This window comes from Enoplosus armatus, chromosome 6, assembly GCF_043641665.1.
Source record: "Enoplosus armatus isolate fEnoArm2 chromosome 6, fEnoArm2.hap1, whole genome shotgun sequence".
In the NCBI taxonomy this organism is placed as follows: Eukaryota; Metazoa; Chordata; class Actinopteri; order Centrarchiformes; family Enoplosidae; genus Enoplosus; species Enoplosus armatus.
The window spans coordinates 10,068,535-10,090,094 of NC_092185.1; the positions used below are offsets into that span (position 1 = coordinate 10,068,535).

At 40.3% G+C, this 21,560-nt stretch overlaps 2 protein-coding genes across 2 annotated transcripts in view; one reads left to right on the top strand and one right to left on the bottom strand.

Annotated features, from left to right (window-relative positions):
• Positions 1–967, bottom strand: part of slco3a1a (solute carrier organic anion transporter family member 3A1a) — a 34,299-nt gene extending 33,332 nt beyond the window's left edge. Inside the window, exon 1 of the mRNA XM_070907293.1 lies at positions 363–967. Coding sequence (XP_070763394.1) covers positions 363–521 — 159 coding nt within the window. The 5' untranslated portion in view covers positions 522–967. The remainder of the gene's footprint in view (positions 1–362) is intronic.
• A 16,116-nt stretch (positions 968–17,083) lies between these two features.
• LOC139286985 (ras-related and estrogen-regulated growth inhibitor-like protein) lies at positions 17,084–18,666 on the top strand. The gene is made up of 4 exons (XM_070907938.1): positions 17,084–17,132; positions 17,214–17,267; positions 17,355–17,431; positions 17,934–18,666. Exons 1-4 carry the CDS (start codon positions 17,084–17,086, stop codon positions 18,357–18,359), a joined length of 606 nt encoding a protein of 201 aa, XP_070764039.1. The 3' UTR covers positions 18,360–18,666.
• Positions 18,667–21,560: the final 2,894 nt, after the last annotated feature.

The following is a 21,560-nucleotide window of genomic DNA, read 5'->3' on the forward strand; positions in this document are numbered from 1 at the left end:
GGTCCCCCTTTGGTTGCTGCTACATGGTTGATTAAAAATGGTTTGAAATGTGATTCATTAAAGATAAATTAGACATGATGGCACACAAGCAGCAGGATATTTTCTCACAACTATAATAAACAAGGGGGCAATTGAGTAGCGTGAAATCTGCCCTGCAGACTGTACTTTCCTGTGCAGGAGAGAGGTTTCTATGTCTCTGCTGCATTAATCCGAACAGTGCGGAGCAGCAGGGACCCCAAAATGCAAAGCCAGGACCCGGACAACACAAGTCTGAATATGACCTGCAGGATCAGGGTCTCGCTTCGCAGTAAGAGTGCGGTGCAGTTTGAGTCCTGCACGAGCTCGTGTTGCGTGTCACTCACCAGGTAAGCTCCGACGGTGCCCTGTGCCAACATGAGGGCGCATTCCGATATCAAGAATATCTTGATATTTGAGAAGCATGAGGAGTTTTTGCGGAGGCCGTCTCCTTCCAGCATGTTCCCGCCGCTCCGGTCAGAGTCCCGGTGCTTCTTCACCTGCATCCTCCCTTTACTTTACCCAGACAGCACTGCGAGGAACCGAAGCACACACACACACACACACACACACAGGAGGATGACCGCAGGAAGACACTGGCTGGTTCGGTGTTTCGCTTTCCCCCCCTGAGGACTACATTCGCGGTGCTCCTCCTCGCTGTTTCTCCTGATTCTGTGGTTTGTCTTCGTACATCTGGCAAGCTAAGAAACACACACATCCAAACTCCGCGGGGCTACCAGCCGTCTGCGCCTAAACATCACCTCCTCGTCGACGCGCAGGAACATGCGAACTCCCTGAAGGTGTTTGCAAAGGCACAAGTGAACCGCGGGCTCGCGTGTTTCGCATGTTTCCGTCGCGGATGTTTTTTTTTTGTTAGTTTCAGCTGCAGGTGAAGGCTCTGGTTACAGGCTTCTTCCTCTTCTTCTTCTTCTTCTTCCTCTTCTCATCTAACTCCTGCCGCTCCGGACTGTCATGGTCCTTCACGCGCAATGACTGCTCCGCGGCTCTGCGCTCCCACCTCCCTCTCTACCTCCTCTCCTCCTCTGTAAACTCAAGCACGGCCCTAGAGGCGCTGTGCAGCAGCATCACAAGTCTGCTCAACTTGCTTCTGACTTGAGAAATCACTACAGCAGTCCTGTGGGGCCCCGCGCGTGTGTGCTGCTCCACAGCAACTTTGAACTGATTTACTGCCATTTTCCGATGTATAATAAATATATAAACAACAAACCTACAGGGATTATGTCTGCGGTGCTGATTGGACATTTTGTTTCTCAGGGCTGCAACTGGGGATTATTTTAGAGTTGAAACAAGTTGAGGCCAGTCCATAAATCCATAAATCAATCAACAGAAGATGATTTGGCAACTGATCGATTAAATCATTATTATTTATTATCATTTATCAAGGAAAAACATGTCAAACATCTTCTTGTTCAGGCTTCTCTGATGTAAGAATTTGCTCTTGTTCAGACAAAATAAACCATTTTAAGATGTCTCTCTGGAGTCTTGGAAATTGTGAGGGCATCTTTTGTACTAGTTTCTCTATAGACTAAACAATTAATCTGCCAATGATTCTCTCGATTAATCGTTTGGTAAGTGCCCATTACAAGTTTATAGCCTGAGGTGACATCTTCAAACGTCTGGTTTCATTCGACCAACAGTCTGAAACCCAAAGAGGTTACATTGAACCTACTATTGCAGATGACAAAGAAAACCAGAAAATATTCATATTTAAGAAGCTGGAACAACTGACTTTTTTTGTTGTTGTTGCCATTTTTGCCAATTAACTGATCATTTCAGTTCCATCATTACCTATTACCGTAATTGTGTAGAAACTGGATGACCTTATCAAGTTATCAATACTTTTGATGGTGTCAGTGGACCTCTAACTTTATGAAGTAAAGTTCAAGAGTACATCAGGTTTGTTAGTCTGGCACATAACCACCTGTAAGAACAAAATATGTTGATAATTAATCACCTTTTGCTTTAGAGGTGCTGGTAGGCAGATTTAGTTTCTGTTGGACACTAGTTAGCTGTGTCCCCTTTTTTCCAGTCTTTATGCTAAGCTACGCTAACAGGCTGCTGGCTGTAGCTTCATATATATCATACAGACATGAGAGTGGTATCAATCTTCTCATCTAACTCTTTGTAAGAAAGTGAATGAGTGTACTTCCTTCCTCCAAAGTCTGTCGCTCGAGGAATCGATGAATCGACTCATCATTGCGGCTCTTGCTCAATAACAATGCTTTGGTCATGTTACAGCAGGACTCTATGATGTTTGCACCGTATGTTTCCAACATTTATTATTGGATTATCATGTTGTCAGCGTGTCTGGGATGAGGTACTGCTGTGGCTATGATGTAATGAAACCACATAATGTGATGATGATGGGTTGGAACTTAACGGGATGATTAACAAATGTTGTGTAAAGGCTGCGAGGGGTTTCCACACAGCTGTTGGCTCAACAGCAGCAGCACAAGGACACGTAAAGGTCAAGGAGATGAGCTGGTAACTGATGAACTGTGAAAAATGTGTTTGAACCAAAGTGAGCATTTACAAACTGGTCAAAACACCACAGCGACATGCAAGATGCTTATAATTAGATGTATTAGAGTATTATTTGGCAAGTCATTCTACAAGCAAAAATGCAAAATATTCGCCTATTTCAGGCTTCTCCAATGTAAGAGTTTGCTGTTTTTGTCTATTTCATATTATTGTAAATCAAATATTTTTGGGTTTTGAACTGTTGGTCAGACAAAACAAGACAAAGGAAGAGGTCCCGTTGGATTTGTCACTATTTTCTGACATTTATATAGACCAATAGATTACTCAAGAAAATAATTGGCCTGGTTTACTGACAGTGAACATGAACAATTTCTTGGTTAATTGTTTGACCTGTTACTCAAATAAAAAAAGATAAAAAAGTTAGTAAAGCAATGACAATGAGAGAATGACAAAATACTAATCGAGATGCCGTTAAAGGTCTCATGAATAAACAAATGATTGAAATTATTATTTTCTTTAAATATTATCACATTTTCCTCTACTAAAACACAAAAAAAACCACAGTTCCAGTCTTACAGTAAAACCAGAGGACCTGAAACCATCTCACATCCTTAAAGCTGCAGATGAACTGACCAACAATGAAAACTATAAACGATCACTGCATGATTTAACAGTCGACTGTGATTCAGGGCAGCCTCCTCATTCTCTCATACTAGGTTTTGGCGGGTGTCCAAGGCAAAATGATCATCAATCGTAGACGCTCCCTCACTCTCGACCAGCACACTCCTGCACAGAAATCCTTCCTACGCTTCTGCATGTTGCTTCCTACGTTCAGCCTGCTGGGGAAAGCAAAAAACGTAGACCGTCAAGCTGACAGTTTTAGAGTCAGAATCAGACAAATTGGGTGTTACAGTGTTAAAATCCCACCGAGCGCTGATGTGGCAAGACTGAGACATGTAAATATTGAAAGCTAAATGAGCAGCATTATGAGAAATGTAAATCTAATACACCACCAGGCAGGCCACGTGTTAGTTTCAAAAGGAAGCAAAGATTAATGGTTGAAAAACCTTGTAACCGACACAGCTGTACCAGCAACCTGTGTGTGTTCAGGACATTTACTAAACACAGTTATTATTCAGTCGCAGTGACTCCATCATTTCATCTGTCCTGTTCTGTCATGAATAATAAATCTCTAACCCTACAGTTCACAACCTTTGTAGCTCTCGAGCCCTGAAGGCACAGTTATTGAAGTCGGGTGAAGTCTGTGAACTAATAACAATAACGCTGTAAAGGCTCGGACCTCACCAGTATTTAAAAAGGCTAACATCTGCAACATGTTTTCAGTGAGCTAGCTAGTTAGCTCAGAATGCTATTGTGACGGACTAGATCTAGCATGCACCAGACTAGCTAGCATGTTTTTTGTAGCACTGCCTTTATTGCAAGGGTCTTAACAGGTGCAATCAAACCAAAGTGTGGTGTCACGGTGTCCTTGTGGTTTGAGAGGCTACCATACCACTGCAACCAGTCTCCAGGTCGATTCCAGTCTGGGATACCCCTCTCTCTTTCCCCATGTTTCCTGTCTTATTCGATACTACCATAGAAGAAAAATAAATGTTTTCTTTAGTGTCTTATCGCTTTAATCAACCCTACAGATTTAGCTTGGCACCCATTCAGGATTGTCCTGGCCAGCTTAGGAACCAGTGCTCTAACCTTTGGACAGCCATCATCTCAAGCTGCACACATTTTATTCATATTTGTGTCTCTTCCCGTGTCTCTCTCTTTATCTTTGTTTCAGTGCAGCAGAGGAGAACAGAAATATGTTTTTCTTTTAGATGACTGTAGAAGTTCATTTAGTTCATTCAAATCAGGTTGTGCATTTGCTGAAATTAAGTCTGAAAACTTTCAGAATAAAATAAGGATGAAAATTAGGGTCAGTGTTTGCTACGTGTACCATCCATTAATGTTGTTAATGGAAAAGACATTTATGCAGCTCTCTTATTACTGTGTTGTGGTCTGCACTGTATCAGATCAGTCTCTGAGTTTAACAAGAAGAGCAGGATTGAAAACATAATGCAGATATCTGTGTGTGTGTGTGTGTGTGTGTGTGATCATAAAAGTGTGTGTGCACCACTGTTTACATACAGTAGACGTGCAGGGACATGAGTCAGGTAGTAACAGGCAGTGGGCGGAGAGGGCTCGGACCGGTGCCAGGAATGTATGAATGGAAAAGCCTGCAGACTATTGTTCTGCCCTCTGAAACAGCTGCTATTTATAGGATTTGGAAAAGGGCGGACTGTGGAAAAGAAGCCCAGCCTGTCTACTGGGAGTTACTGGGAAATGGGAGTAGTCAGAGGAATTACTGGGAATAAAAACAATGCTGCTGCTGTATAGTAACTTTTCCTGTTTAAACCTTTGAGGAAAACATGCCTGCACCACCTGTTATTCAGCAATATTTACAAAAGAAAATATTCTCAGCCATCTCTTTGTCAGTACTTATAAACTATATAGCTTTGACATGACGTTGAGTGATCAATACTCTTAGAGTTATCAACTGTTTTGCGCTAATTGAGCAAATTCAATTTACACCGCAGACATTATATATTGGTGTCATACAGTATAACAAAGTCCACTTGTGTATACTCCTAGATCTGATGCTAAGACATCCTCAGTATTACTTTCATAACATTATGCATCTGTGACATTTAGAAGAAACTAGATGTATGTGTTTTACAGTAAGTGTCAAATTAGTAAAAGCCAGGTAGTTAGGTATTCATTGGACAATAATAAAGGTAGATACTAGACTTCAATCTCTAATGCCTGTCATTCAACTGAATTGTCGAGGATAAAAACACAATAGGGAAAAGAGCTTATTTCTCTTGTGGTCCTTGTTAGAAAGAGAAAAGGGACAGATGACAGATCTTCAAGACAGATATACAGATAAACAGCAGCAATTTAGATGATAGCCTTGTGTATAATATAAACAGACAGTCTACTGTGTATTTAAAGAGCTGAGCAATGAACATACTTTCATCAGTCCTGAAATATATGGATATATGGATGCATGTTCCCTGTTTTATTTCAGTAAAATGAAATTTCAGGTAAATGTTCTTTGCAGATCACCTCCAGTACCTCTCTGACATGTCAGCACTTGGTCTTATTCTGAGTGCGTTTACATGTAAAGGTCCTGAATGCGTCCAGTATTTTTAGCGGCACAGTGCTGGCACTGAGGAGACTCTGACTGGGACACAAAGTGGGTTCCAATCCAATCTTTTCTGTGTAATATTTTATGAGCAGTATTTTTTTTCTTACACAGTTCGAGTGTGAAAAGAGCCATAAGCCATTACTTTCACAAACCAACACGGCTTCTGACTTTTCACGGTTCGCTGCACTTTTGGCCCCACGCAGGGTTTCAGTAAAAGGCTCAGGACAGTCTCTCCTTTCCTTGCCCGTCTGTTACCTACAGCTGTCAAGAGGAGTTTTTGTCTCAGTGCTACTAATGAAACCTCAAACTAAAAAATGACCTGCGATGGAAACATCTTTATTCAACTCAGCGCTGATTCAGTCAGCTCATCTGTCATTACATCTCGGCATCCATCCGAAAATCTTCAGCCTGCCTCTTAAGCCACAGTGGTCACCATGGAAACGGTTCTGGGCAGACATGGACAGCAGGCACAATGCAGAGGGACTTTCTGCTCACGTTGTGGAAATTAAATTGTAAGTTACCGTAAAAACACGATGGTCATTATAGCTTCATAAAGATGCTATCTGGTGTTTGATAAACATTTTTCTATCATGGTAATCCAATTATAACTTTCAGATTGATTGATAATATTAGTGCCAGGTTCCTTCAAGATGACTGAGGCTGATTCGGTCTGTGTTTCGCAAATTGATGACACACACAAAAAAAAAGTAAAATAGGCCTAAAAGAAATGTAAACCTTTCATTTAAAGGAACAAATGGCAGTTAGCTTACCAGTTAGCTTTGCTTAGCATAAAGACCGTAAACAGGGGGAAACAGCTAGCATGGCTCTCTTCAAAGCATAAAAACCCAGCAACCAGCACCTCTAAAGCTCTCTGGCTCAAATGGCTTAATCAGGACAAAAAGCAAAATATATAAACGACAAGTTTTTACTGGTAGTTATGCAACTATTTCTTGGCGGCCAAGCACAGTGACTTCCTGGACTCTTGTCATCATGAGGTTGCCAAGAAAACCTCAAATTGTTCTTTCTACCTTTCAGTGTTTGTATGGAGAGAACAAACAAGATGTAAAGTGTTAATTAGTGATCTTTAGAGGCGCTGGTAGGCAGATTTTTTAACTTTGAACAGAGGCAGGCTAGCTGTTTCCCCTGTTTCCAGTCTGTAATAGCCCCCTGGCTCCAGCTAACGCATATATAACAGCAAAAAAAAAAGCATATTTCCCAAAATGTCAAACTGTTCCTTTAAGACAACATTAGTTTGATGAAATTAGCTCATTAGTTGCCCTTATCCTTGCCGCATGTTGTCTATTTCTAACTCAACTACATGTTTCTTACATCAAGACTACTTCAGTCAATCTAATCCTCAGTATGGAAATAGAGCAGTTTCAATTCATCACTACCAACATTGTCATTGTTTTGTAACCTAAAGACAATATTTGTAACTGAAAGGACTGAAGTTACCGCTTACTTTCATTCATTCAAAAACACTTAAAAAACAAAAAGTGTTGTACAGTTTTCTCATTTCTAACACTGAAACCAGTTTTCCATGAATTCCACTGCATGTTCAGACAGTGAGAGCTTCCTCCTTCACTCGGAGCCCAAAGCTGTCTCCTTCAGACCGATCATCAGCCAGTCTGGCTGCAGGCGCTGCATCACTCAGCCATGCAGTGCTGCTGAGCTGGAATTTCACCTAGAGGGAGCGGCCCCTGCTAGAGGGATGGCGCTTGCTTATAACTCACTGATAGCGCGAGAAAACATTTGGGTGGAAACCTCCCAACATGTTTTTCCCGTGGTGTCAAGTCTCCCTCAGATAACTTGTCCACATTCATAACCCAGATTGTAAAGGACCATATTCAGTTTCATCATGCGCCCAGCGAAACGACACAGACACAGTTTAAAGATACAACTCCAGCTGCTGGAGTGAAGCCATGTAATAAGAAGCCCTCTGTATTGAGTGTTTGATTTACTAAAACCTGGATTCAAATTGTGGCACTTTATAGACTTCATAACCAACAGTGACTTCCCTCACTAAGCGTAGTTAAACCTCAAACTCAATTTTCTCCTCAGATATCAGCAGAGAAATACAGGCCCCATGAATACTGCATGGATGTAAGGACAGTCAAATGGCATTTGCAGCTTTAATGGGGAGTTACTAAAATGTCACCAGGCACTTTTTTTGATTGTGTCCCGTCTAAATATAGCGTGCTGCTGTCTGTTCTACATTTTAAACCATTTCATGCTGCCGCTCTGCTGTCTATTTTTACACCGGTATCAATAGAGAGGGCAGCATGTGGTTTTAAAATAGAGTAATATCCGTCTGTGCTGCTGGGGAGAGGGTTTCAAACATAGCACTTATAAAAGCAACATGGTCCAGTTTCTTCCCCGGCGTAAATAAAGCCAAGGGATACATGTGCTTATTTCCAGATGCAACCTCGGCTCATGGAGCTGAAGAGCATGCCATTCACTCAGCTTTAATCCAAGTTATCTCTCCTGGAACATGTGACGTTTGAAAACACATTAGATTTACAGTTACTCCGTCCAGCAGAGGTGGCATTCTCAAAAGTACAACTATGTGTTTGTTGACATGTCTGTGATAGCATTTTAAACACCGGCCCAACCTGCTTCATGGGAATGAGAGAGAAAGTTTGCAACATGAATGCATTCATAGGGAGAAAAAATGCAAAGCTGCAGAAACCAGAAAGACAAGTCGGATGGCATACACACAAAGAGTCAGTGAAGAAGAAGCACTGTGGGCTCGCTGAGCATGGGAAAAAAAAACACACACATAAAAAGTTTTGAGTTACAAGTGGGGTGAGATGGAAACAATGGCAGGGCAGAATAGATGGCCCCGGGGAGCTGTCGAGAGGACGTTTCAGTCAGACCTCAACTTGTCCGTATTTTTGTGGGGTTTTTTTTCACATCAGCCTCCGTTTGTCTGTCAAAACAATATCTGCAAACATGAACAAGTTGTTCCCGAAGAGAGAAACCACAGAGTTGAGACGCTGCGATGTCACAGACGTGTACAACCTGGAGCGACTGTTGGGACTGTTGACTCATTTTATAGCTTTATAATGATGTGAACCAGAAATATACAAATGTCTCCTGGAAATACCTCAAAGTGTTCTTTTGTTGTCGCTGGATAATCCCATGTTTGTTATACAAATTGAAGTGTCCCCAAGGCTGAAGGCAAATAGATCTGAACACGCAAGTTCAGAGGAAGTTAAACAGCTTATCATGAGAATTATTGTACACTGTGTATCTTATGTTAAGAAGTTTAAGAAAAAGTAACTTATATAACCTAAAGCAGCAGTCACATGCCTCTGGATCACTTTCTTAACACAATGTGCTACAGTTGAGCCTAAATTCACTTTGTCTGCCCTCAGGGGACCCTTATGCATAGTCAGTATGTTCCTATGTAATATTTGTTCGTTTTGATTTAATCATATCTCTGGTGGTGTTGGATGAACACAAAGATTGTTGGACCTCTCGAATGGCTCTTTTTTTTGTGTAATTTCGCATTTGCTTCATCGTGGGCTTTCTGGGCCTAATGTGACCCCAAATGACACAGCCAATATTCATCTATCAGAAGTCCTCTCCTCATCACATCCAGATCTTCAGCCATCCCTTCACCACCAATGTCAAGACTCCATCGTTGGGTATCCAATACTACACAAGGCTTCACTACCCCCTTGACATAGGATGACGATGGGGTCACTTTTCTCATATTTATTATGCATGTATCTTAATATATTATATATATATCATTTAAGTCCCTCCTGACTGAAATATATTCAGTCTAAAATTACTGGGATCAGCATCTAAAATACACTGAGGATATCATCATAAGTTAGCACATAGTGGTACAGAGATTTATAGCTGCTCCCTTCGGCTTTACAGAGTTTATAGCGAGTTTCAGCTCATTGTTTGTCTCAAAACTTTACTGGTTTGCAGTCAGCTGTTTTCAGTGAAAAAGCTCTAAACACCCACTGTACACTACCTGCTCAGCACCAAACAGCAGACAGACACAGTTAGCTACGAGCTGGTGGTGAACATAGTGGAGCGTTTAGCAGCTAAAGAGCCAGATATTTGCCTGGTGGAAAAAACAAAGCTAAAAGAGAGTGAATATTGGCCTTACGTTATCCAGGTAGCCAGAGACACAGCTCTAACTGAATGATAATGTTGCTGCGTAACTGCTCGATGTGTAAATAAGCAACTGTTTGCAAACAAGTTATATCGCCATATCAATTTAAATTGAATGTCAGCATCGTGATCACAACTTTTTGTGGCCATAAAATCAGTTATTGCAGGTTTAAAGTTACCTGACTGAAATGGTACTAAATACCTGAAGCAGAAATAAAGAGTACACAGCTCTCACCAGCATAAGAGTAAAGGGTTAATGGTAGAAAGCTTTTGCAAGAAGTATATGTTTTGTCATGTGACCTTTTTTTGAAATGTGAATTACCACAGGCCTATAATCCCTTTAATTAAAGCCTTCTTGCTATGGCTCAGCTGCAACTGGCAACTATGGAGGAAAAGACTCATAAATCCAACGTCGCCATTCTGAACCTAAAGGGGACGTTAAAGCAAAGCTTTGTTTAAGATGGGTGGGGTTTTCCACATGGCGGAATTTGGCAGCCACCCTTATGAGAAACAGTAACCAGTACTACCTCTGCAGCACAGTCTCAAAGCATGAAACAGTCCATAGTAACAGCGAAGCACTTTTGTAGGCTTCAACCCTTCACTCAGCAGATTTCATCGCTCCTTTTGCAAGGGAGATATTTTAGTCGCTGACATTTTGATTGTCAATGTTTGGCATGTGGTGGGCTGATAATTCACGTCGAAAAGCTGACTAATTGGGCACCACATCCAAAAGGCTCTCTGTCACTGGAGGCTGTCCACAGTTGAGATGAGTTCATGCGACTGAGGAGATAATTCACTGACTGATGATTTTTCTCAGCACAGCACAAGATATTCATGCGACTTTTCTGGCATCGGTGGTGTTCCCTGTGTTCTTTTCAGTCTCACAAGTTTAATACAACCTTTTTACATTTGATATTGTTATTGAATTTGTTCTAATAACAACAAGAACATTTCAGGATATCTTCAGCACAACAAGATTGGTAATTTTAAGAAGACTGAACTTCCTTTTCTGCAACCCTTGCTCAAAACATGGACAAAAAGAGAACTATAGCGTGTGAAAAGAATGTGTGTGATCTCTCCATATCTCTCTTTCAAGCCATGAAGTCTTGTTGCTCCTGTCTGTCTCAGGCACATTTACATACAGTAAATGTATGCAAATAAACAGGAAGCTACTGAGTGAGCATTAACCTTCCTGCCTCCACAGTCTGCTGCATCACAGGAGGAATTTGATTCTCCTCTGAACTACAGTAAATTTAAGGTTTAATGGGAACAAAACCCAGAACTAGAGAAAACACCTTACGATAGATCAGGTATATTGTAAAGTGTTCTGGTAGACCTGATGGGAAGAGGAACTAAACAATAAGTCCCAGCTTAAAAACAGTCCAGATACATTCAAGTGTTCTGGTAATCCCTGTGTGCAAAGGGCAGAGTGTTAAGAATACATGATAGAAAATATGAGAAATATAAGCAAGTGTTGTCCACGAGCAGTTCAATGGTGTCAGGCCTGCAGAAGGCAGGTGAATTACAGAGTCTTTTAGCACCCTGTAGGAATGACCTCCTGTATCGCTCCTTTACACACCGGGGTTGAATGAGTCTATTGCTAAAGGGACTCTTTATCTTGGCTAACATGTTGTGGAGGGGGAGGGAGGCATTGTCCAGGACCGCCAGCAGCTCCACCACCTCCTCCAGTGTGACCGGCTTGGATCCAATGACAGACCCAGCCTTCTTTGTAAGTTCATTCAGCCTGTTGGCGTCCTTTGCCATAGAAGATGGTGCTCAGTCATTTTTTTCCATTGCTAATATAAAAATATTGATTAGTGCAGCTTTAAAGTTACAAAAGGAACTCCAACATACCCCATTATTCCCCCAAAAAGTCCTTCTTTGATAATCTTTCATGCTTTTAGATAGAATAATGTTAGAACAGCGGATGTTTTGCTAAACATCGTGCTGCTCTATCATAATTATTTCTAAAAAGGTTTAGGTGTGGGAAACATTGAGTGGCTCTCCTGCCTTGGGGCATAAACTGAGAGGAAACATGGGAGAGATGGAGAAGACATTATGTGAAATTCTGAAGAGCCTCCAGGGACCATTACTAACCACTTACCATATTTACACCATGAAATATTCAGGCAGCACTTTTCCCAGTAAGCACACAACCATTCTTGAAGTCAAATGAAACCAAACTAAAAGCAACATGTGAACATATGGTCGCCTGACAAACTCAGCCGCAGTGGGACAGCAGCTTCGAAAAGATGTTGTTTCATTGAGGACGTTGGCAAAGTGGAGATTTTTTACATGATGTAAAGGAATTAAACATGTATAATATGCATAATATCTGCAGGGACAACACCTCAAACTTGTTATATTTTCAATCAGATGCAAGCTAAACCCCAAATTTAGTTGAGGACATTGTAAAGGCTTATAGTTGTTTAATAACTACTCTACATATTTGCTAGATTTTGTTTGGAGAGGCCTCTTCCCTCCTCATTCTCTGCCAATGCTGGCAGGGATGGAGGAGGAATTATTTCAGTCTGTATATAAAAGGTGGTGTGCCCTGGTCTTTTCTCCTCATCCTGTAATTCTGACGGTGCGAGTCTGAAAGCTTCCTTCCTGTCTGGGAAATGACATGCTAATGGCCTGCTCTTCCCCCTTCTCTAGTCCTGTATCACAGCTGTCTAATGAGAGCATCAGTGCATAAGTGGCCGCTGATGATGGATGCCTTCAGTTTTATCAGCTGCAAGCAACTGATTAGTTCTGCAGAAATTATCCTTTTGCTTTGGACTGGAGTCTCAATCTGTCTTTGTCTGCAGATGTCCAAATATAGATTTCTGCTCTGCATCCTTTAGTGATATAAATATTCTCATTTAAAACGTCATTGTTTTACAAAATGCAGACTAAAAAGGCCCTCTCAGTCTGAACATTGTTGTTCAAATGGTGCACATTTATAAAGCTGCTCTAATGTTTTTAGCCATGCTAGCAGTGTGGCTCTAGGGATGTCTGCCAGTCGGCCAGTCCACCACTTTGGTTCGGACTGAAATATCGCAACAACTATCAGATAGATTGCAATGAAATTTTGTACAGACGTCCGTCTTACCTGGAAGATAAATCCTACTGACTTTTTGCTACCATGAGGTTACTAATGACATTCCCATCAGCCTCAGTTGTAGGCCACTTTGTGTTTAGTGGTAATTAACAAATGTTAGCATGCTAATGCGCGTAACAGAGATGCTGAACATGGTAAGTATTATACCGGCAAAACACAAAGCATATTGGCATGCTGATGTTAGCATTTAGCAGAGTGCAGACTCACAAAGCTGCTGGCATGGCTGTAGACTCTTGGTCTTGTTTTATTATCAATGGAGTCACTGACTATGTGTAATGTGAAAGGGATCACTTGTAGTGATGAACCCACAGAGACTCATCATCCGACTCTTAAGTTCTCATCTCTATTTTAAGATCTTTCAGCTTCTTGTTTTGGTTTTATGGCCCTCAACTTTATTTTTCTGCAGGCAGCTGTTTCCAGCGATAAAGCTCTGATAAACCCACCGAAATACTTCCTGTTCAGCACCAAACAACAGACGGACACAGTTAGCAACTAGCTGGTGAACATAGTGAAGCATTTAGCAGCTAAACAGACAGATGTTTCCCTCAGGAGATGGTTGGAGACCAAAACAAAGCTAAAAGGAGGTTGAGTACTAGATTCATTTTACATTGCCTGTTTGTGAAAACAAGAAAATGCACAGATGCATGACTATAAATACATACAGCCATATTCCAACTAAACCAATACAGGGAAGAAACCCTGAGCATTGGGGTTCAACTGCAGTCATTGTTCTTCATCTTCTCAGAGAGGTGGGAAATATCTTCAGAGTTTATGAACCATCTCACAAACTAAGGCTCTCTGGACTTTGAATATGTGGAATCAGAATATATTCTTTACCGGCATCCTATAACACACTTATATATCCTAATAGTTTGTGAATGTAAATTCACTGTGTACGCATCCCTGACAAGCTGAGCATCGTACTACTGCCTCAGTTCAGTCCAGGTTTATCCTCCTCTGTGACACATTTCAAACGGAATTGCAAATCAAGTGTAAATTTAAATAAGGCCTGCCATCTGACGTCTTTTATCGAGGGGATAGTTTTCAGTTTATTTCCTTGTCGCAGCCCTGAAACAGGGAAAAGTGGAATTATCACACACGTAAAGTGAGTGTAAGTTAAGTCCGTAAGAAGATTTATTTGCATAAGCGCACACAGCCAAAGCAGCCTCCTGTAAAACAGCTTTGGATGAAAAGACCTTGTTGGGAGTACATAACTACCATAAGTACCTCGGAATGTTGCTGAGGTTGGCTTCTTTATTCTCCTAAATTATTATTGGAAACATGAATTTTAATGTACTAATAAATATGTTTGGTATTAACCTAAATACCTACTGTAATATCTGGTTCTTTTGAAATGATTAAACCCCCAAAATCCTCTCTTTTCAAAGTCCTGCTGGGCATTAAAACACTGAGGGATGTAAATGAATTATGGAACATGTAAGATAAAGATGTTTGCTTCATTAAAGCCTTAAAATTCCACTTTCACAAATAGTCTTTGATTTTGCACATTAATTTATACAACTCATAATGCTGGAAATGGTCATAAAGGACCTCCACTTTGACAGTTTGGTGGAGTTAAAGTTCAGTTTGCTTAGCCACCACTTACACAACTCGTACTGTAACATCCACCATCAGCACTGAGCTGATGCAGCACATTTGCATAAGTTCTGTTACTTACTTACTAGTGACCGAATGTCCTGGCAGTTTGTCATTTAATATAATTTTCCCCTCTTGGCATCGATTATCTTGACGGAGGTGAAGAGACAAAAGCAGCGACAAAACAATAGAGCTTTAAAAGTGTAAAGAAGTAACTAATGTAATTCTCTAAAGCTGAAACATGTTGTTAAGCATCTATTAAGACAAATCAGGTTTTATTTGGACACTAATTATTTAGAAATACATTTCCAACATCATTCTGGAAGAACTATAAGAGAACCTAAATAAATATTGCTATATTAATTTCCTGGTTGTATGTATCCCTGCAGCTGTACAATATGAATTTTTATGAATGTGGCACCTTCACTGCCCAAGAAACTTAATGTGCCTCTGATATCCGTGATGAATTTCACACAGACGTGTCAAATTGATAAAGGTCACTGATGCTGACAGCTTGAGAAATGTGAGGACTGGTTTACTCAAATCATTAAAAAGTGTCGTAAACATTCATACTCTCAATTGTGAATAGTTTTGAACACATTAATTACTGTGTTTTTCATTTTACACCATGTCTTTTAAATTTCATGATACATGACATTAATTATGATGAATTTGTTTAAAATGTAATATAGGTGTGCATATATTTAATGAAGATAATTGCATACCTTATGGCCTTATTTATCTCTCAGTTTTACTGAGTCAGCGCCTCTCATAATAATAAACACAGACATTTAAAAAACATGTGAAGTACTCTTTCTATAGTGGGTTCCCTATTATAACTACATTATATTAATAGTTAATGCACCAATAAACAAGGATAAGGGATAATTACTACAAATATGCAGTATTATAGACTTTTCTAATTTACATACATGCTAAAAAAGTAATGAACCCATTTATCTTATGACACACAATATTGCAATATTTTCAGTGTTCAACAAAACTCAAAACTGAGAAGCTCCTCTTATTACAACAAGACTGTAAAGTGTGTAATAAATCAGAGATAAATGAAAATTGTAGAGGAGCAAGTAAAGTTAAGATAAAGACAAATCACACACACACACACACACACACACACACACACACACACACACACACACACACACACACACACACAGGGAGGCGGGTGCTCTACAAACAGCCAATTATCTGAGGGGCTGTTTCTGTTTAGCCAATCAGTGTCCAGCCTGCCTGCTCTGCCTTTTCTGGCTCCAGGAAGCAAAACAAAGTCATCTGTTTGTGGGAAACATTTATTGGAATCTACTTCCCCCTTGTGGTTGCTGTTAATATTGCAGCAGCAAATAGACAGAGCCTTACTTATTTATTAGACCGGACTGAAGTTTAGAAAGAAGACAACAACAACCAAGGTCAAACAAAAAGATGAAACTTTAAGTACCTAAACCTGCCACTCCCAATGCACAGATTACCACATGGATATTACCACAGGTATTCATATTTTCTGGTGCTGTTGTATTTACAACACTAAGTAAATACAGCTTTAAAACAGAAACACAAAATACCTTTTTTTCATCTATATGACAAACTCATTGATGTGACTAGACCTGTAATTATAGTCATATTCATTATAATGAATACAAAATGAATAAATTTTACAGCCTCACAACAGATAAACTTGGACTTTTAGCTTTAGAGCAACCTATATTGATTATTAATTGATTTCATCCAGTGGTGGAGGAAGTAATCGGGTTCTTAAAAGTTGCAATGTCATAGTGTAAAATACTGTACAAAGCATTGTACAAATTGTACTTAAACAAAAGTTTATCAGCAAAATGTACTTGAAGGATAAGTGAAGTTGATAAGTTGAAGCAAAAGTATAAGTACTCAATGCAGAAAAATGTGAGTGTATTTATATACATTTTCAATTATTTTCTATAGTTACTGTTGGGTAGTTTCATCTATAACAATGACAGATATAAGCTGATCATATTGTTGTGTGTAAAATCTTAATTTGCAAAGTAACTATAGCTGTCAGATATATGTAGTGGAGTAAAAAGTGCAACATTTCCTCTGAATTGTAGCTGAGACGAAGTATAAAGTGTCATGAAAAGTAAAGCACAAGCGCCTCAAATTTGTACTTAAGTAGTAAAACTGATTTCCTGTCATGACAAGAAATAAGGCTCTGAGAAAACGTGAGAAAACACATCTTTTCGGCATTTCTAACAACACGGGAAGATCATCATAATACCAAAGCGATGCCAAGAAAGGAGTTATTATTTTCATTCACCTGCTCACTGGTTCCTGCCACAGACAGGCGCGTGAGGTAGACCACGTGAGGGAGACATCATTGAATCATTGCTGCTGTTGTTGCAGTTGTTGTTGTTATGGGTGATTTGTTTACCCCGCCCACCTGTCTGTCCTTTAATAACCGCTCTGGAGTCTGTGGCACAGCAGCAGCAGCCTCCTCCGCCTCACATGGAGCTCGGCGGCTCGACGCAGCTGTTTCACTGAAAATGGATGCCAACATCGTTGTCATGGGGACAGAAAGCGTCGGGAAATCAGGTAAAAACATATCTGTGGGGGAGAAAAAGTTGTATATTTACCTCCGTTGCACGTTGTGAGTTAAACATTGTTGTTTTTCAGCGCTGACTGTGCGCCTCTTGACTCGGAGGTTCATCGGAGAGTACGGAGATATCGGTAAGTGACCAGTCTGTTCTGCTGACATTTGATGAGATGAAGCCTTTTAACTTCATCTGACTTTCCATTAAACTCTCTGTCTTGCAGAATCCATCTACAGTCACAGTTTTATGGTGGATGGGAGGGAAATCACTCTCAATATTTGGGATTCACCTTATTCAGAGGTAAGGAGAAGTAACTAGCTATCTGACAGTTTCTATAAATGATTTCTGGTATTAATAATGCTGTTATTATTCTGCTGACATGCTGTGCTGTCACTAGTGGTAGAAGAAGTACTCCTCAGATCCTCAAATTAAGTAAAAGTAGAAATACTACAATGTAAAAATTCAAAATGTTACTTAAAGTAAAAGTTCAGCAAAATGTGCCATACTAAATATATGACAATATTGTTTTATCATTACTGATACTTTCATGTGTAAGCAGCTTTTAAATGGGATGGGGCTAATTTATAATAATAAAGATTATCATGTGTTTTGTGTGTAAAATCTCAACCTGCAAAGTAACTAATGATTATAGCTGTTTAAGAAATGTAGGGCAGTAAAAAGTATAATATTTCTGTCTGAATGTAGTGAGGTAGAAGTAGTATTAGTATAAGTAACTCAAGTAAAAGGTGTCTTTGTACTGGCTGTTGCTGCTGTAGAGGAACTAAATGTCTTTATGTCACAGGATTTGTCTGTGGAGACGTCACTCTTTGAGAAGAAGGTCCAGTGGGCAGACGGCTACATTCTCGTCTACAGCATCTGCGACAGGGCCAGTTTCAACGCTGTCAGCAGGCTCATCCAGACCATCAAGTCCACTAAAGACTTCCTGAACTCAGACAAAGCGCCCATAGTGATTGTGGGCAACAAGAGGGACCTGCACCACAGGCGGACAGTGCTAAGCGAGGAGGGCTGGCTGCTGGCTCTGAAGACAGACTGCCACTTCTACGAGGTGTCGGCGGCCGAGAACTACCACAGCGTGCTCATGGTGTTTCACGGGCTGGTGGACAGGATGAAGGACGGCAAGCTGACCACAAAGAGGCCTCTGGGGTTCAAGGGCATAGTGAAAAGCATGTCTGCAGTGTTCGCCAGGAGACGGACAGACTCCTTTTAGTGTGACAGAAGAGGGATAAGAGAGCTTACACATTATGTGTATTTGACTGCATGGATATCTCACAGTCTGTCAGTGAAATATTACCAGATGTGTCACATGTGCCAAAGGTAACAATGACGTCTCCTGAGGTGGAGACACGACAGACTTGAGAGCTGCTTTTCACTAAAAGAATGTGGAAAGACTCCAGAGAAGAAAAAAGCCAATAAGCTTCAGAGAACATGGAGACAAAACATTGTCACAGAGGTTTACTGATGTATTTGGTGACAGGTTCAAGCTACACAAGACTGATGAAATTAGTCTCATTCATTATGCAGATACGTGACATGTGATGTACTATTTTGTGCAACAATTTACAACAAGGCTTCAGATTGGAAGAACTCCTATGCACAAATTAAATGTGCCTTTACTTATGATGACGACCAAAGATAACGTCTTAACGCTCTTCAATTCACAAGCGGAACTTTTATATTTCTGGAAAAAAGTGTCCTGTTCAATCCTCTAATTCATTCTTGAAAGTAAAACATACATATTTGTATTTATTTAAGTCTAAACACTGCAAAGCGAAAGAACAAACAAAGTGTTTTCTATATTTATGAGCCTCTCCCGTGTTTAATTAATTGATTACGGGTCATGTGCTAAAATGTATTGTTTGTCTAAACCTTGTTTTATGATTTAAATAAAGCATAAAATGTGCACAAATCTATGATTTTCATTTGTGTTGATCCTAAAATTCAACTGTTTTCCAGTGATGTGATCATAAGGAGTGATGATGATGACGATGGATCAGCTTTAGATCAGTAAGGCCAGTAAGTCTGGTGGAGACTCAGTGGCTTGCTCAAGGGCACTTAAGCAGGATGGATGTTAATTGACTTGGACCCAGTTCTGGATGAAGGATGGTCTCCTCAATGATTACATCGTCCTGCAATCCCAAAACTTTCCTCAGTTGCTGCATTGACACAGTCTCAAAAGATGTGTTTGGATTGTTGCAATAAGCCAAGAATGGTATTGTAGTTTTATATCGCTCTCTGTCTTTTAAACAAAAGAGAACTTTGTAATTGTTTTGCTTGATTCCACACATTTATCTTACATTACATTACAACGGTCTCATCTCAAAGCTCTTATATCTGAGGCCAAGAGCAGCATCCTCATGTGGAATCTCTCTCTGATGGACGCAGGGAGGATATGATCCTGCTCTGGCTTGTGAATCAGCCAGGACCCTTTAGTGTACCTGCCTCCTCTCAGCCTGAGAGCAGGGCTGCGTCTGTCCTGACTCTAAACTCTAACTAAACTGGCAAACAACAGCCATGCTCACAGAGACCATATAGGAAATTAAAAAACTGCATGCAAGTCCTTCGGGTGCAAAAACCTGACCTGTTCAGTAATAAGAATGAGATTGAATGTATTTGTTTCAACAGTTTGCAAATAGTGACAATGCAGGTTTAAAGAACTGAAAAACGCCCACTGAACTGACTAGATCCTAAATCACACTACGACTTCGTCCTCTTTTTCAATGAGGGTCTCCGAATTCCTCCGAATTCCTCTCTGAAGCTAGGAGACCATTTACCCTGAAGAATTCCTCTAATTTGTCGCTGGGCTGCTCCAGTAAACTTGTTCTGACCCCCAACATGAGGCGGCAGAAACGTCTATTCTTCTGTCCCTCCCTTCAACCTCTGTCGTTAGGTGTCAGGAAGATGTCCATCTTTGTGGCTATTAAGGGAGCAGCGCGGGAGGGCAAATGGTATGTAAGCCGGTGCCAGCTCCCCCTCTTTTCTATTCATGTGTACGTGGAATCTGACAGGAACAAGGCACAGGTTAACAAAGTAAGACTGGGGCAGTCTGGCCCCTGCAGGTCCCTGTCACAGTCGCTGACCCCTCAACAGGACCCAGAATAAAACAGCAACCTGTTTCACCTGCAAGAGCTGCCTTCAGCTTTACTGGAGAGGAAATCATGTCTCTCCATGTGCTGCCACACTGACACTTACAGAGAAGGAACAAGATTTCTACAGAAAAATACATAAATGTGTACACAAGACATTTGCAAACCACATCTTTCAGTTTGAGATGAAAAGAATTCGGCTACATTCAAGCAGGAGAGTTACCACTTTCCATGCCGCTTGCTGAGGAAAATGCATTCAGAATAATTATAATGTAATTACAATAATGCATTAGCATATTAATTAGCATCTTAATTCACAACCCTAGAAACGAAACACACAAGAAAGCATTTTGTGCCACAAAAGATACTTTTGTGAGACTCAGCATAATCTTGTGTACAAGATTCAGCTGAATGAAAAAAGTAAAAGTAACCAGGCATTTTGCCATTTTGTGTTTGTAAAAAGCTGTCAAAGGGTGCTTGTAAGCACTTCAAACCACTTCATGCATTTTATGTACAGTATAAAGTGCTGCTCATCCTGTGTATTACAGTACATGTTGCTTGTATCATACATTTAATGTTACAACATGCAGCATTGTGTAAAAACTGAACCAGCAAAAATTATTTGTGTGTGGTACACTCACTGTCCTCCAATCTTTAAAGTCTGAATTCTGCCGCTGGTCTTCAAAGCTTTCACACTTCAAAGCCTCTCGCGCCACATCTCAGACATATATTACATTCACCCAGGGGCCACTTTTTATTGTACACCTTGCTGGTGTCATATATGACACACTCACTTGATTCATCTATCGGGAATTTTAAAACACACTTTAGTCCAATATATAAATGTCACTGCTCACCAAGGCTAGTTGGAGGTGCTGGAGCAGAGACTCCATATACTGTGGCCTTTATGGTAGAAAAGAAAGGAGAAATCTGCTCGCTCTGAATGGTGCAATATTCATTTATTGAAAGAACCTTTCAGTAAGGGACCTTTACGCATTGATGCTTGAAGATTATCTCCGACGGAGAGCTCGCTTTAAAACAGCCTTCGTTTTAAACTACAGAGATGAGTTTGCCTGTTCAGGGGATCAATATATAATGCATCATAACTGGAATCCTTTTAAATCCAAGTTGAAGCAGTTTTGAAGGGCAAACCGGGATTATGGGTGATCAAGTGTCTTTTATTTATTCATTTTTTAATGTTATTGTTTTTATTTATTTATCTTGGTTTATGGCACCTCTATTCTAAATTGTATTTTCTGTTTGTTGTCTGTGTTTTGCACCATGATGTTGCAGATTATCTTAGACTACAAATGCTATGTAGCATT

Bases quoted from the DNA above. Each gene is read 5' to 3' on its own strand.
- LOC139286985 (XM_070907938.1), top strand. From the start codon at position 17,084: ATGGATGCCAACATCGTTGTCATGGGGACAGAAAGCGTCGGGAAATCA. The intron at 17,133-17,213 runs GTAAAAACATAT...GTTGTTTTTCAG, and splicing joins AGAAAGCGTCGGGAAATCAG to CGCTGACTGTGCGCCTCTTG. The intron at 17,268-17,354 runs GTAAGTGACCAG...TCTGTCTTGCAG, and splicing joins CGGAGAGTACGGAGATATCG to AATCCATCTACAGTCACAGT.